General features: G+C 41.0%; 1 protein-coding gene across 1 annotated transcript in view; it reads left to right on the forward strand.

Annotated features, from left to right (window-relative positions):
- Positions 1 to 15,742, forward strand: part of SLC7A8 (solute carrier family 7 member 8) — a 48,450-nt gene that overhangs the window by 21,236 nt on the left and 11,472 nt on the right. The window contains exons 5-6 of the mRNA XM_018569644.1: positions 12,155 to 12,280; positions 14,395 to 14,548. Of these exons, the coding sequence (XP_018425146.1) occupies positions 12,155 to 12,280; positions 14,395 to 14,548 (280 nt within the window). The remainder of the gene's footprint in view (positions 1 to 12,154; positions 12,281 to 14,394; positions 14,549 to 15,742) is intronic.

Here is a 15,742-nt window from a genome sequence, read left to right on the forward strand (position 1 = left end):
ATGTCGCATCACATAGGTGTGAATGGGGCTTGCATGCAAAGAGCAAATTTGAATGATTCTGGATGAACCAGCAAAATTTATCAGAGGGGCCTGTGCATGTAAGCCCCCATTCACACCGATGTGATGTGACGTGACATAGCTGAGGTGCTGCATGGTGCATTGTAATGCACTGTGTAAGCCCATTCATTTTGTATGGGCTGCCTACAAGAGTTAATAGGGCACTCAAAGAGGTGCAAGCAACTTTTTATTTTTTTATTTTTTTCACCGCATCATATGTCATATGGTTACCATGTGATGTGGTGCAATACAATGCACAGCTAAGTTTGTTTCGGTGCCATTAAGAAATAATTGCACTGCATAGCTCACCAGCTAACATTGCAACATGCGATGCAGGATCTCGTGCAGCAACGCACATGCACCCACATTGCATATATGTGAGCTGAGCCTTAGTGTTTTGACATTGTGTTGCAGTATAATCTTACTAGCAGCTGATCATACAGATTGAAATAAACTTTGCTGTTTGTCTAATGACCTATAACCAGACAGACTGTAGATGAAAAGGGTGCTGTTACGAAGGGGGATGTGATACACGTCTACCTTTTTATATGCGGGGTAGAAGATATGAGGAGATTGAGTTAAATTGTGTACACAATGCCCTTCAGCCACTACAAAGGATTGATGACTAGCAAATGAATCGGTCACTGTAGGTCACCATAGGAGAAACAATAGCTGTAAGAAGGTTGAGGCTCCTGTGGGAGTGAAATTGTCGCCGTCACTAAGCAGTTAATACGTGTTGATTGGATCTTGGTTCTGGCCCTGACTCTCATCTCTGCGGATATGGGGGATGGGTTGTTTTGGACAGTGCTCTCGGGACACCGGTGCCTGGTTGACGGGAGGAGAGGATCCTGCTCGAACTGGTTCCCTGAATGCTGAAAACATAGAGGAAGGGGGTTGTCTGGATTATGCAAGCACAGCTGGGCCTCAAATGTCATTATTCAGACAGGCTGATTACTCAGAGCTGAGTCAGCAAGAAGATATAATGTAGGGGAAGTGATAGCCTAAAAGCCTGTTTGCAAGGGTGAGATTAATGTGAGATTGACCCTAAAAAAAATACAAGCCTGTCTGTGTATAGAAGTGTGTGAACAGAAAGTCATGTGCGTTTGTGTGAGAAATGCTCGACTGCAGCATTAAACGTAGGACTATTGTGTGTGGAAGATTATGGATCTGCTTAGATGTTGGCTCTTTGTACTTCTGCTAAAATCACAAGTGCTGTTTGCTTTGCCTTCAAGTGTTTTATTTTACACAGATAGGTTTAGACGCCTATCTGTGCACCTTGTCCTGGCAGATGTGGCTTCTTGCCGTCCTCCAGCTCTCCTTGTACCTCAGGGTCACTGATAATAAGAATGACTGCAAAGCATAAATTGCATGAGGGTACTATCAGACATTCCACTAACGTCTGGGCCTTGAAACTCGCTTTTACACTGGCACTTGGGATACTTGGCTGGTTTCAGAGGCATACTTGAAGCCCCGGTTATTTTTGTAACACCCCCAACACACACAACCTCCTCCTATAGGTCAGTTATTTTCAGTGTTAATCAATAAATTAAATAAAATTTAATTTTAAAAAAGCCTTTCCCGGGTAAAGAAGAAGACTTCCCTTGCAGTGGGGCTGCCCCTACACTGCAAGGGTTAACCGCTCATTTATGTCTAGGGGTATGGTGTAAAGCAATTTTACTTATCTGATCCCCACTCCCCCACCGTCAGTGTTCACCTCTCTCCCCTCTGCCTCAGCTCATGGACTGTACCTTGGCATCCTCACTTATAATGCAGGGCTATAGGCTGTATATGTGATGATATCGGCAGACCTCCGACCGCTGGAGCGGAGAGGGAAATAAACTACAAGTAATGGAGGCAGCAGGAGAGGGGGATCAGGTAAGTAAAAGCGCTTTACAAAGGACCATTAGACCAAAACGAGCAGTTAACCCTAGCAGTGTGGGGGTAGCCCCACTGCAAGGGGAGTCTTCTTAATCAGAGATAGGCATTAATAATGGACAGAACAAAATTGGAGACAGTGAGTATTTTCTTTATTTTAATATTTTATATGTGCATGTGGTGCACCATAGTAAAAATGAAATAAAACCAAAGGTTTAATAGCATGGTGTTGAAAAAATGAAAAATGATCCGCATGCTGAATAAAGCACAAGGCAAGTTTTTAATAGTGGCGCATATGGTGCACCATGGTGGAGCACAAAAATATTTGTACCCTACTTTGATAACAACAAGATTCAGTTCTATTAAAATGATCCTCTAAACAGCAGTGACTTCAAATGCGTAGGGAACAAATGACTGTCCTTACAATATATGGGCCCCAAATGGGCAATTGTATACAATACAAGGGCAACAAAGTGGGTAGTCATGACAATATGCGGGCAACAAAGTGGGTAATAGGGATGCACCGATACCGGTTTCTTGGTATCGAGTGTGAGTACCGATATTTATCTTTCGGTACTCGCCAGTACCGATACTGGTACTTCCGGTTTCATGGAGCCGGCTTCCCGGGCAATCGGGCAGCATCTCGGTCCTATCACCGTGGAGCCCGTATTAGGATAAGTATCGGAGCATTTGGGCGAGTACAAGTGCTTATCTAAATACTCTGTATCGGTACCGATACTAGTATTGGTGCATCAATAGTGGATAGTCATGATATTACACAGACAATAAATGTGCAAATATGACAATGTGAACAACGTGCAATTGTGAGAATGTATCACCAATAATTCCTCTTCCCTCCCCCTGAAATAAAAATCCCTCCACCCCACCCACCCAATCCATGAGGAAGTCGGCGCCTCTTACGGATATCTTGTGCTAATCTAGGTTCTCCATCTCCCAAAGATACCGGATCATGTGCCTTTATAATACCTACTTAATGAATTATATCTATTTATAGTGTTTCCCAATTTTACTATATTGCAGTCAAACACTACATAGGCCCTCTATATTTGCTATTTCCATATTAAGGTGTTGCAGTTATATAATTTCTTCTAATTTCCACATTTTTCCACCCCCCTTTTTTTCCCTCTAACCATTCTGTAGAGAGCAGACATGTGGATTCGATCTAACATGTTTGTGTGACATTGGGTGGCAGGATCCTGGCACAGAAAATCTAGGTTTTGTAAGTCGGCTTGGCATTTAATAAGGGCTTAGCATCTGTAGCTGGCATTGATTTTCTGGAACACTGAGTTCTAGTGTGAGGAACTGCGGTTCGTAGAGATACGAATAAAAAAAGATTATAGCAATGTACAGTAAAATCATTTTATTCTTGGACAAGCACTGAGCCATTTCCCTGAAAATGAACCTGCACTAGGGACATTTGAAATGCCTACAGAAACAGACCCGTGCTTGTGGTCTTCAGCACCACATTTTGGATCGCAGGCACAACTAGTCAAATGACTAATTGGCAAGCATAAATGACATAATGCCAAAAACAGATCACAGCTTTCATTACCTAGGCTAAGTTTAAAGTGAAACACCAGAAGCAGGGCTTACCTTGTGCTTTAGCATATGTATGGCTTTCTCCATGAAATGATGAGCTCTATATGCTGGAAGGTGAAAGGATAGGGTTATTTACCCTATGAACGTATCCCCAGTGCAACCAGTATATATACCCATGTCACAAAAAGAGCTAAACATCTGTAACCGTGCTCAATACATGCACTTGTTCTTCTACAAATCCAGACGCGCACACCGAGAACAATTGCATCAAATTCTTGGTGTTGAAAAATAATATACCGATCAGCAAGGCCGGATTGACACTTAGAAACTGTAGTCCTATGGCTACAAAGAGCAGCGGCAAAAGTTCAATTTTTCCCATGACAAACGTAGTATTAAACTTCCAAACTTTGTTTTCAATAATGAATGTCAGTTCATCAATATAAACTATAGCCATCTCGTATAAGCTTATGTACACTATTGCATTATTGTAAGATAGCTTAGAAATAGTAAAACATATTAAAAAGGTAATCCTAACAAAGGGGCCAAAGGATGTGTCTACAGGCTCCAGTGATTGAAATCCAGCTCTGCCATTGTTCTGTAAAGCCTGTGGGTACCTTTTTAATTGTATCTGCTATGTTTAGGTTTTATCAAAGGATGCTGAGGGAAGAATAGCACCTGTTTCCCCACAGCTATATTAGCTAATGATTCATTTGTACAAGTGTAATGTGCAGTTGTCTCATCCATCCTTGCAGCTTTTAGGTCACCTGGGAGATTGGAACACCACAACTGCTAAATTAAAAGCTACAGACTTCAGTATTAATAGTGCGCTGGCAAACGCATTTAGGTAAGTACAGGGCGGTTTGCAGAAAAAAGCTAGTCTCCACTCTGACCCCCATATTAAGATAATGCGCTGACTGGATGAACGGACGGGGAGGGGGCGGGCACAGCTGGCTCTGCCTCTGGATAGGCAGAGCCAGCTGTCAATCACACAGCTGGGTGGATCCAGACAGAATTGTCGGCATCCGTTTCGGCTGCGGCGTCTCAGTATACCGCAAGCTGTAGCTCGCGCTATACTGAGCTTTGGGTCACGGGAGAATGCTAGTTTGTGTCCTCCTGTGACCCTTAGGAGAAATATGGGGAAAAGAACTGTGCTCATAGTTCTCCTTTAAAATAAATGATCTGGTGACAGGGTCTCATTAAGGCTAGAGTAGTTGTCCTTGTCATATAGTATATGTCCTTGTTGTCATGCATGTCTGCTGAAATCTATCTGCAACAAGCAGTAAGCCCTTTATTTGCCCTCTGACCTTATCCTTATTTCTCCCTGTCCTACTACACTTTGCTATTTACAAGTGTGTGTGTGCTCCGTTTTTCTGTTTTTCCTCTCCCTCCTACTATTTCTGGTCTTTCCCTCCAGCTGGTTAATTTTTATCCCCTCCCATCTATCTTCCAATTTCTTTCTGAGCTTGAAAACAAAGTCTGGCCTGGCAGAACGCCCTGATCCACATGACATTGTATATGAACATGACCGATTTCCAAGTATTGGTGTAAGGATGAGGCATACCTGCACCAAATGAGTCAGTGACGTACTGCAGTCTCTAGCTAGATCTATTTGTGTATCACACTAAAAAGTTTGTATATCAGCATATTACAAGGCAGCATCATGAACTAATCAGAAGAAGCACTTGTGTCCACAAAGCACATACTTGAAGCTTTTGTTACTACAGTAAAATAACATGTTAAGATACCGTACACTTCACATTACCATTGCCCAATCTCGCTGATTTCAGCTCATAGCCAATCCGTCTCGGGGGAAATAGTGTTCGGCCATGCTGTTTATTTTCCAAGTGGCTGCAGTTACCTCTTTTCTCCATTAAAGAACAACTCCAGGTAAAATTGTTGTTAACCCTTGCAGTGAGTCTACCCCCACACTGCAAGGGTTAAATGCTCGTTTTTGCCTAGGATCAAAAATAACAGTTATACTCACCCGAAGCTCGGAGCCAGCTGGCTGTGACAGTGCTCCCCTCAGCCTGTCTCTTTTTCCACTCCAGCGATGGTATGTCCCTCTGTGTTTTCACATCCTATACATGGTGTATAAATCGTGATGATTCAGGGACCTTAGACCACTGCAGCAGCGGGGGAGAGAGGCTTCAGAGACTGGTTTAAGAGCAAGCCGGCTTGAAGGATTGGGTGAGTATAACTTTATTTTTGACCCTAGGAAAAAAAGAGCACTTAACCTTTGCAGTGCTGGGGTAGCCCCATTGCAAGGAGTAATAACATTTTTGCCCGGAGTACTGTTGTAAGATAAAATACCTTTGGGTGATCTAAGTATGCATGATTATGTCAATTTGTTTATTTAAAATGTATGTTTAAATGGATTTTTTTTAACTACTAACAATACTACTTTTAACACTTTTTTTTTTTTTTACAACAACCTTTGGCTATTAATTCTGGCTCAGTACGGCTGATTTCAGCCATACATCGGTTGCCTTTGGTCAGCCGAACATGCTCTGCATGTTTGGCTGAGCCGAAGTGCAGAGGGACTTTCAGCCGAGCCATCATCTGGATCGGCTGTGCCGAAGCTCCGGCTGCCGTTCGGCCTATTCTCATAGGGGCCGAATGGCAGTGAGTGAATAGTCGAATGCCGCTTGGCTATTCTGCTTGGTAGAAGTCAAATGAATGGAAAAAAAGAGTTGAAAAATTATTCTAAAAATGTAAATAAATAGGAAACATAAAAATAAAAATAGTTTAAAGAAAAAATATAAAATAATTAAAAAAACAACTGAAAAAATTATTTTAAAAAAAAGCTAGTGGTGACAGCTAGCTCCACCCAAACGTTTCCTATTGGCCGGCACCTTCAAAAGTCTTCTAGCAGGTCCCGGCCAATGAATACAACTGGGCGTAGGTGGCCGGGACTTCATGGCCGGCTACGCCCAGTTGTTTTTTAATGACAGATCAGCATCCCCAGGTCATTAGGGGACGCTGATCTGTCATTACAACTGGGTGGAGCGAGCCGTGTGATCACAGCTGGCTCTGCCCAGCTGTCATTTGCATAGAGAACGGCCGGCCCTTTGGCAGGCTGTCATTTGCATAGCTAACAGCCAGCCCTTCGACTGAACCAAAGGGCAGAGGCGGTGAAATAGAGCTGAAGGATCAGCCGAAGCTACGGCTGTATCCTTCGGCTCCATAGTGAATAACCCCCCAAGTTTCTTTGTGCTAGAATGAAGTAATGTGGACGGTGATTTCCAAAAACAGATTTTGTAGTACTTTTGTTTTAATTATTGTCCATTCTTATCTGCATTCTTTACTGCAAAAAGACAAGAATGGGTTTAATGTTTAAGGAAGTGGTAATAAGGCTACAGTACAGGAGATTTGGAGATCAGTTAAGATTGAGTTGATATTAGTCTTTATTGTTTTATTCCTCCATACAAATCATTGTGCATGCATATCAAATGCACTATAAACGGGGGCGTGGCCGACCGCGGAGGAAGATGGCCGCATAGGAGACGAGCTCCAGATTCATATCCACAGCGGGACATAAAAATCAAATGCACTATAAACACGTCTCAAATGCCTGTGTGTGCTAACCTTTACAGTAAAGCTGGGTATACAGGGTCATGTGTTTATTTTTTTTTGTTCAGAATCGAAGGAAGAACAAAAAAACACGACCGATTCCTCCATCCATGCTAACAGTGTGGCTGAACAAATCTCCCACTGTGTTCATTATATTCTGATGGCAGTGGAGGCTGCTGTCAGAATACCTTAACAGTGCTTGCAGCTAATTGGCTGCAAGGACTATTCGGCCAATGATTTTCCAGCATGTGCCTTCAGTAAAAGTCAATTTAGTGTGGAGGGGATATGGCCACCAATGGACTGAATTTTAACCAATTCCTGCTGTACCGGCTGAAATTTGCTTCGTTTACTCATTACCAGAGCTCATTCACACCATATTGGCTGTTTTGAAGATTCCCGCTTGAACCATGACTGCAGCCAGTCTGGATCTTTTGCCAAAATTTGGCTGAAAAAAGAGGGGTCTGAGGGGGGGCCACACACTGCTCAAATTTTGGTTGATTCAACTTTGGATGGACTGACCCTTCAAAGATATCCATTGTTGTAAGGTGATTGTGTGATTGAAGTGAAGGTACTCTTGGGTGCCTGGCCAAACATACAAACCCTGCCCCTGAAGCCCATAGCACCTTGCTTGGAACAGGTTGAGGGCACACTTCCCTGAACTGTTCTTTGGACACTTTGGCTTTCTATCAAGTTAAATATATCTCTGGGAGCTCTATTTATTAAATTAATGAACGGTATAATCAGGGAAATAAAGAAATTTTATTCACACAATCTTAGTCTAATAAAAAACGGTTACTCTTATACTGTATATACAAATATAATAGTATTTTTTTACCCATTTACTTGTTGCAGTAAAAATAAAAAAAAAGCAGCTATGGTATGTTCAAGCTGAGCCACCTATCCCATCTGGAGGTCTATGCTCACTATCATGAATTGGTGCATCATGTTTTTTCCAAACACTGCCTTGATTTGTTGCACTTATGCTTTAATTATAGGGTTGAGTAACACAATGCGGTGTTTAGACATGACTTAGGATGGGAAGTAAAATTCAGACTGACTTATACATATAACAGACCAGAATGGGCTTAGGGCTTAATGCATTCAACACATGAAAAAGCAGGCAGTGCTGTGGTTTAGTGATTGGCAATCATGCTAGTCATCAACTGGGTCCTGGACTTAAATCTCACTAAGACCTTATCAATATAGAGAATATATGTTCTGCTTGTGATTTACATGGGTTTTATTCAGCATCCAAAAGTGTACAAGAGTTGCCTCAGCTTACACTCAAATTGCCTTTTAAAGTGTATCTCTAGGCAAAACATTTTTTTATTTTATTTTTTAGTTTAAGTGAGAAAGTTTGACCCTCAAGTTTTTATTGCTGTTGGTGTCTTCAAAGGGGAGAGTCCCCTCTCTATTTGCACTGGTGACCATGTCACTAAGAAATGAAGTGAAGACAAATTCAGGTTGTCCCAATGGGCATACCTGTTTCGGGGACATCTGTATAAGAGGGGAATTCTCCTTATCGGTGGGGGGAGCGTTCCTCTAATTTCCTGTTGCGTCTCTAGGACAGAAAGTAAAGGGTTATTGTCCCAATGGTACATAGATACCTACTCTACCTAAAACTAAAAAAAGGTGTTGCCTTTACGTACACTATGACCTGTATACCAGCCTCACTGAGGTCCTGCATCTCAGGTCTGTAAGGCTAAAGGGCCACCCACTAAGCCACCATGCTATAAGAGTCCAGTCACTGAGTAGTTTTGGTTAAACCGGATTTCATATATGAAAGGAAGGAAATCATGCATAAATGTAGCTTTGTGCGGTGAAAAATTTAATTGTAGGAATAATCTGCTTCTTATAATAATCCTTAGGTGAACTACATTTTTAAAGAGCTGACCTACTGTAATACTTAGTATGTATTGTCCAAATGGCTCTCAGTTTTATAAACTGCTTGTAGACCAGCTTGGGTGTGCAGCTTGTCTAAAGGTCAGCTGGATACCCAAGCATCCGGTAGCTTTCATCGTAGTTCATAAACATACTGGCTTATTTGAGGGCAGCAGCGAGGAGCAGTAGAGTGAAGCTGGGTATACAGGGTTACAATTTTTGTTTAACAAAATTAGTTTTCGGAATGTTTGTTCAAATTGGTAGCGAATGGGGTCATATCAATTGGTAGCGAATGGGGTCATATCAATTGGTAGCGAATGGGGTCATATCAATTGGTAGCGAATGGGGTCATATCAATTGATCTTTTGTTTTCAGCTGTAGTGACGAAAATAGAAGGAGCAGTATGGAAAATGTTTCTCGGACACATGAAATTTATACAATGAATGTGTGGGGTTTTTTTTGTTTTTGTTCGGGAAACTTCATTCCAAAGTCCAATGTTAAAATTGAACAAAATTTTAAACTGCAGTCAAGTCTCTGATAGCATTATGGAAGGTTCAAATTAGATATTTTATATGAAAATCTACCAGTGTATGCTCTGTTTAAGTTATGTCATTGCTTGCTTGCTGGGATGGGGTGGAGGGGGGGGAAGGATGATAAAACCTGAAGAAGGTTTCAAACGATGATGTGTGCAAGCACCGATATGTGTTGACAAATGCTCAATCTGAACATGTTTTAATAGTAGTTTTCCTTTTTAAGAGCTGCATACCATTCTAACACATACAATAAGTCCATTTGTACTACATGTTTTAGCTTAGATAAACCTGTTGGCTGTAGCTATACATTTGAAGAAATACAAAAAAATCTGAGTACATTGTGCGTACATGAAGAGAAAAATCAGTGTGGGATTAAGCCGTATAGAAGCCGTGGGTGTTTGGGCAATAAATAACAGGATGTCTCCTGTATTCAGTAAAGCTGTGTGTGTGTGTGTGTACATAGATGATGGGGGATGGGATGAGCAGTTGCCTCCCCAGCCCTGTTTATCATGCACCTCTACATAGTGTTTTCCACACACCCATCATACATGTTATCGCAGTCTGTGCTATTCCAGGTCAGGCTGTACTGGTTATCTGCATTCAGTCTTTGGGCAGACACCATTATCTTCATGCGTCAGGGAAACAGTATTGGGTGTAGGCATGAGAGAAGAGTTTTATACCACAATTGGGTACCTCCTGTGTCATGTACAGACTTGATATTTAGGAAGTGATCTTGTTGATTTTGTCATGAAAATCCCCTAGCGTCATACATGGCGTTTCTGAGCTGTACTGACTTGAATGCTGGAAAGAGGCCATAGCCGATTAGTGAGATGGAGAGGTGCCACCTCTTTGCAGCTGATTAGGAAGCATTAGGGATGTATAATCTAAGCAGGAATAGTTCATGTGTAGCTATGTATTAGGTATTAGAAATGGGTTGTCACAGGGCCCAGCTGAATTTATTTAGATCAATGCTGTGTTCCATCACACAGCGCAGCATGTTTCTGGAAATCTTCATAGACATTCTCTCTGTATGTCGGAAAGCATTGTAGGTAAATACGTTCCTACAGGGAGGGCAGTTTGCATCTATCTGATAAAACTGCTTTGCATTGCATATTAAAATACTGCAATGCACAGTGAGTAATGCAGACTGCATTATTATAGGCTGCATGGCTTATAGTACTCAAGTCACCGGACATTAGAGGTGGCAGTTATTGGCAGCCATTCTGTTATTACTTCACAATGGTGTAACAGGTTTACTGGTCTCTAATTTTAAAACTGTACATCCAAACTCTACTAAAAAAGGAACCATTTTAAAGGAAAATAATATGTATTTTGTGAGAGCTTACCGGATTTTGATGTTCTATCCACATCTGTTATTTCTTGTTCCACAATTTCCATAATTCCACCAACTACAGGCATTGCAACCCAAACCCTGACAATTAAAAATTACTCAGTGGGGGGAATTTATCAAAAGTGGAGCAGAAAAATCTGGAGCAGTTGCCTATGGCAACCTATCAGCTTCTCTCCTCAGTTTGTTCAGTTAAAGTTTGAAAATAAAAGGTGGGTGCTGATTGGTTGCTGTGCACAGCTACTCCAGATTTTGTTTCCTCAGGTTTAGATACATTCCCCTCCAATATGTTTTACTACTGTGTAACAATAAAGATATAAATTAAATAAAATAATAAATGTCTGCAAGTGCTATTATACATATATTGCAATACTTCATTCGTGAAAAAAAGTCCTTAAATGAAGGCATTTGTCCTAATCTCTATAGTATGATTAATGGTCTCCTACAGTGCACTTTAACCCGAATGATTGGACAAGAGCTCACCTATTCCAAGACCTCTTTTGAAAAGAGGCCATTAGAACAGGTAAAAACTCCCTCTTAAACTTTTAAGGGGATTAAAATAAAAACCATATGTGCACTCTCATATAATGGTGCACTGGCAAATGTGCGTTTCATGGGGCATTTTAAAAGCAGCAGTATGGTTCAAACTGTTTGTTTCCATTCAGTTTTATGGCACACATCACTGTGCTTTATAAATATGTGCTATAAAATTAAATGGAAACGTTAAAAGAAGAAAAAAAAAGTGCCTGGTCATGTGACCTCCAATCACTAAAATGTATCTGGTCTAATAAGCAGAAGAAACACTGTGGGACTTCCCTAGTTACACACTGCAGCCCAATTTTTATAAATGTGCAGGCCGAGGTATGCATAGCAAAGCGAAGCTTAATGGAGAGCAGATAGCAATATCCGCTCACAAATGAGCCACCATGCGTCATACAGACCCACTATAGGGTATCTATATGTGTACATTGGAGGAAGTCACAGGCTCCACCCAAGGCAAGGAAGATTTAGGATTACATTTATTGTCAGTGAAGAAAATTGATACTTGGTGATTTGTCTTTATTTTGTTTTTGTTTTTAATCAGTCGGACCTGGCTGATAGACTTGCACAAACTATATGCAGCATTACCAAGCAGGAATCGCAGCCTGTGTATGCTCACGCATTTATCTCAAAAATAAGAAAATGACTATAGAGCTCTTCTAACTCCCTAGCTAAGTGTGTTGGAAGATAACTCCCTCTTTCTGTAGCATATTAGAACTGAATCCTGGTTGGCCTATATACTAGTATGCATTGAACGTAACGCTAACAATTGTTTTGTTTTTCCTTTTAGTGCTGCTTACCTGGATAAACTGTTCCAGTGTGCGATGGGCCACTCGTGTTCAAGATATATTTACAGCTGGAAAGCTGCTGGCATTAGGCTTGATCATAATCATGGGAATAGTGCAGATCTGCAAAGGTATGTGCGTTGTGTATATCAAAGCATTTTATTTTACATAGACTATGTTAAAGCCCAGTAATATGATGACTTATTTATGTTTGAACTCTTGTAGAATTTTTTTTTCTTTTTTCATTTTACATGTGACCTCATCGATGCTAAACACTGATATAGGAATCTCCTGCTGCAGCTATTGTATTTTGGCAGTTGGCCCAGTTGCCTGTCGAAATAGCTGAACAGCTCCTGCATCGGATTGGATGCACGCACTGTTTGGCCAGCAAATTTCTGCCCAGCTCCTTTGATTTTTTTGGGGGGTCAACTAATCGATTAATCGATCATGAGAATAGTTGTCAACTGTTCTCATGATCGATTATTTGATTGGATGCCCGAGCTCTCTCCTCCACGCTGGGAGGAGGGCACAGCAAGCAGTGGGTGGGTGCAATAGCCAGCCTGCTATTGGCTATTGCAATTTGAAATGACCAGTAGCAGGCTGCCTATTGCACCAGCCCACTACCTGCTGTATTTACGTTCAGCTGCCGTCTGCGGAATCTTGCCACTGGCAGCTGTCATTCCCCGGGTGAAGCTGTTGAAGCGCCATGTACTTACAATACAATTATTTTTTTTTTAAATCTATAAAAGGTAGGAGAAACATAATTTTCAGGTTTGGCCTGGCAAATTCTGCTGTGGGAGGTGCGTTGCAGTGCCATTCATTTCAATGTCGCCTCAAACTCACCTCCCACCCACAGTGCAATCGCCCTCATTGAAACGCACAGTACCACAATGCCGTGTGTTCCAGTGCAGCGATTCCAAAAAATTGTGCATGCTGTTTTATTCTGAAATAAACTTTGTAACACTATTTGTGTATTTTAGTTTAAATTTAAGGATGGTATTTCATTTTTAATCCAAATAATCGCCCAACTAATCCATTGTGAAAATAATCATTAGTTCCAGCCCGAGTCAAAGGATGTCGGGCGAGAGTCAGCAGACCTGTCTTGGTGAATTTGGGCCGGTTCATCAAGGACGCTCAGGAATTCACTCAGTGTGTAGCCAGCTTAAAGGTGTTTACAAGCATAACTCCAGCAGTGACCTGCTTCTAGATGTTGTCCATGAGTATAAATGGCACTATGATCCGGGGACACACATTCTGCCATCTTTTGATGTGTATGATTAGAACATTGCTGATATAGGCAGAACTGGTGCACCTGCAGAATCGCATGTAGCTAAGGATTTTAGAAAATGATGTTCTTTTCTGGTGTCAATGCCAAGCATATAGTTAGGGCAGTCCTTTCAAAAATCTTAATGGCTCTGACGATCTAAGAATTAGGGTTCAAGGAAACCCGTACTAACAGCAACATGAACATTTGCCAATGCTAGTCACCTGGATTATTTATTTTTTTTAAGCAAGTTATCTGGAACAAGCAAATTAAATCACATTTAAATCAGAAACTCCTACTTTTGGGTCAATAACATAATAAAAAAAAAAAAACCCCGTTGAAGCCAACGTGTCAGTTTGACTGCCAGGCAACTATCATTTTCAGGAAAGGTGAATAATCAGTCCCAATGTTGCTCAACTCAAATTTTCTTTCAAGACAAAATTGTAATTTTTTTGTGTTTTTTGTCCTTTTAGTCACTGCTCACATCACTATAATGCAACATGGCCAGTAAACTGAAGGGTGCATGGCAGAAGGGCAGCCTAACTAATAGGTTACCACGTGTTGTGGTGCAATGCAACGCACATGCGTTAGCTAAGCCATTTGGGTTGCCATTAAGAAATAACACACCTAATAGTACAACATGCAATATGTGATGCGGGATTGCGTGTGGAAAGACATTATAAGGAGTTATTTAGTGGAAAAGGAGTTTAATATAAAGATGCATTGAGGGGAATTTATCAAAACTGGAGCAGAAAAAATCTGGAGCAGCTGTGCACAGCAACCAATCGGCTTCTATTTTTAATTTTCAAAGCTTAACTGAACAAACTAAAGAGATGCTGATTGGTTACTATGGGCAACTGCTTCAGATTTTGTCTGCTCCAGTTTTGACCAATTCCCCCCATTCTATTATTATTATTAAGATGTTCATATTCCTCTGTATGTTATCCATTGTCTCTCATAATGCTGCTCTTTCTCTCCTAGGGGAGTATTTTTGGCTGGAGCCTAAGAATGCCTTTGAGAATTTCCAGGAGCCAGACATTGGTCTCATTGCCTTAGCATTTCTACAGGGATCATTTGCTTACGGTGGCTGGAACTTTCTGAACTATGTCACAGAAGAGCTGGTGAATCCCTACCAGTACGTATGCTTTTTTTACAAGGACCTGTTGGCTGATGCTTTTTATAAATATATCAGGATGGAAATAAAATGTGATGGTAATACAGGTGTTATCCAATGACCAACATATTTGTTTTTCCTTTAATATAAACGCAGCATGAAAAAACTATTATACTATACCATTATTTTACTGTTATTACAGCAAAAGCTATAGCGACAGTCTTCATACAATATACTAGCTGTCAACATTTTTTCATTGGCGTGTTGCAACACACTGATTCCTAATATAGAACAGTCTTACGCAGACACAATTTTTTTGCATTACAGCACTGAAAAGACGTTAAATTGCCAATTCAGTATTTGGTGGGAAAAAACATTTTGTTGGTGGTATTAATAAAAAGCAAAATAAAGTGCAGTGGCTAGTATGCAAGGGAAACTCCTAGTTTGATAAGTATGATAACCGAAAACTATCTTTGTGCCATGCCAGAGGCTAATGTCACTTCTTCACTCTTAAGCTGGCCATTCACCTATAGATTTTCTGCAGATTTTCTATGGCAGATGGAAAACGTGCAACAGATTGGATTGCCTGCATCCAATCAGATTGTTCAGGTATTTTGAGAGCCAGCAGGGCCGACTAGCAAAATACTGAAGCTTGGTCCAGTGGGAGATTCCTCCATCCACACAGCTTAGCGTAGATGGAGGAATCTGTTGCACTTTCTCCATCTAACCATAGAAAAGCTGCAGATAATCTATAGGTGTATGGCCAGGTTAAGGCTTCTTTAGACATGAGAGGCAAGGAGCAATGATGTGTTTTACCCTCATTAGACAATCAGATTGGTTTTAACAGTTCGGTTAAGCTGTCTATATACTTGGAGGCTGATGAATAAATTTTCCACCCAGCTCATAGTTAGGTTATAGGTTAGAGAGCTTCCCCTCCATAGCTAATGGTCAGTATAAAAAAGTGCAATGAAGTCTCTGTAGCATTTATTATAAGAGTGTGGGAAGATCCCTCACTGCCTGCTGTTTGTAAGATTTTACACTTTATAGCTAACATAATGAAAGCCGATATCGAAGTCTGAGTGATTGGTGTGTCTAAACAATCCCTTTTGTATCAGTTATCCTTTAAGAACACAAACTGATGCCCTTTAAAGAGAACTATGGCCCAACCTTTTTTTTGCCATAGTTCTCTTTAGGGTCACAGGAGGACAAAACTCA

This window comes from Nanorana parkeri, unplaced genomic scaffold, assembly GCF_000935625.1.
Source record: "Nanorana parkeri isolate BGI_ZX_2015 unplaced genomic scaffold, ASM93562v1 scaffold1371, whole genome shotgun sequence".
Lineage (NCBI taxonomy): Eukaryota > Metazoa > Chordata > Amphibia > Anura > Dicroglossidae > Nanorana > Nanorana parkeri.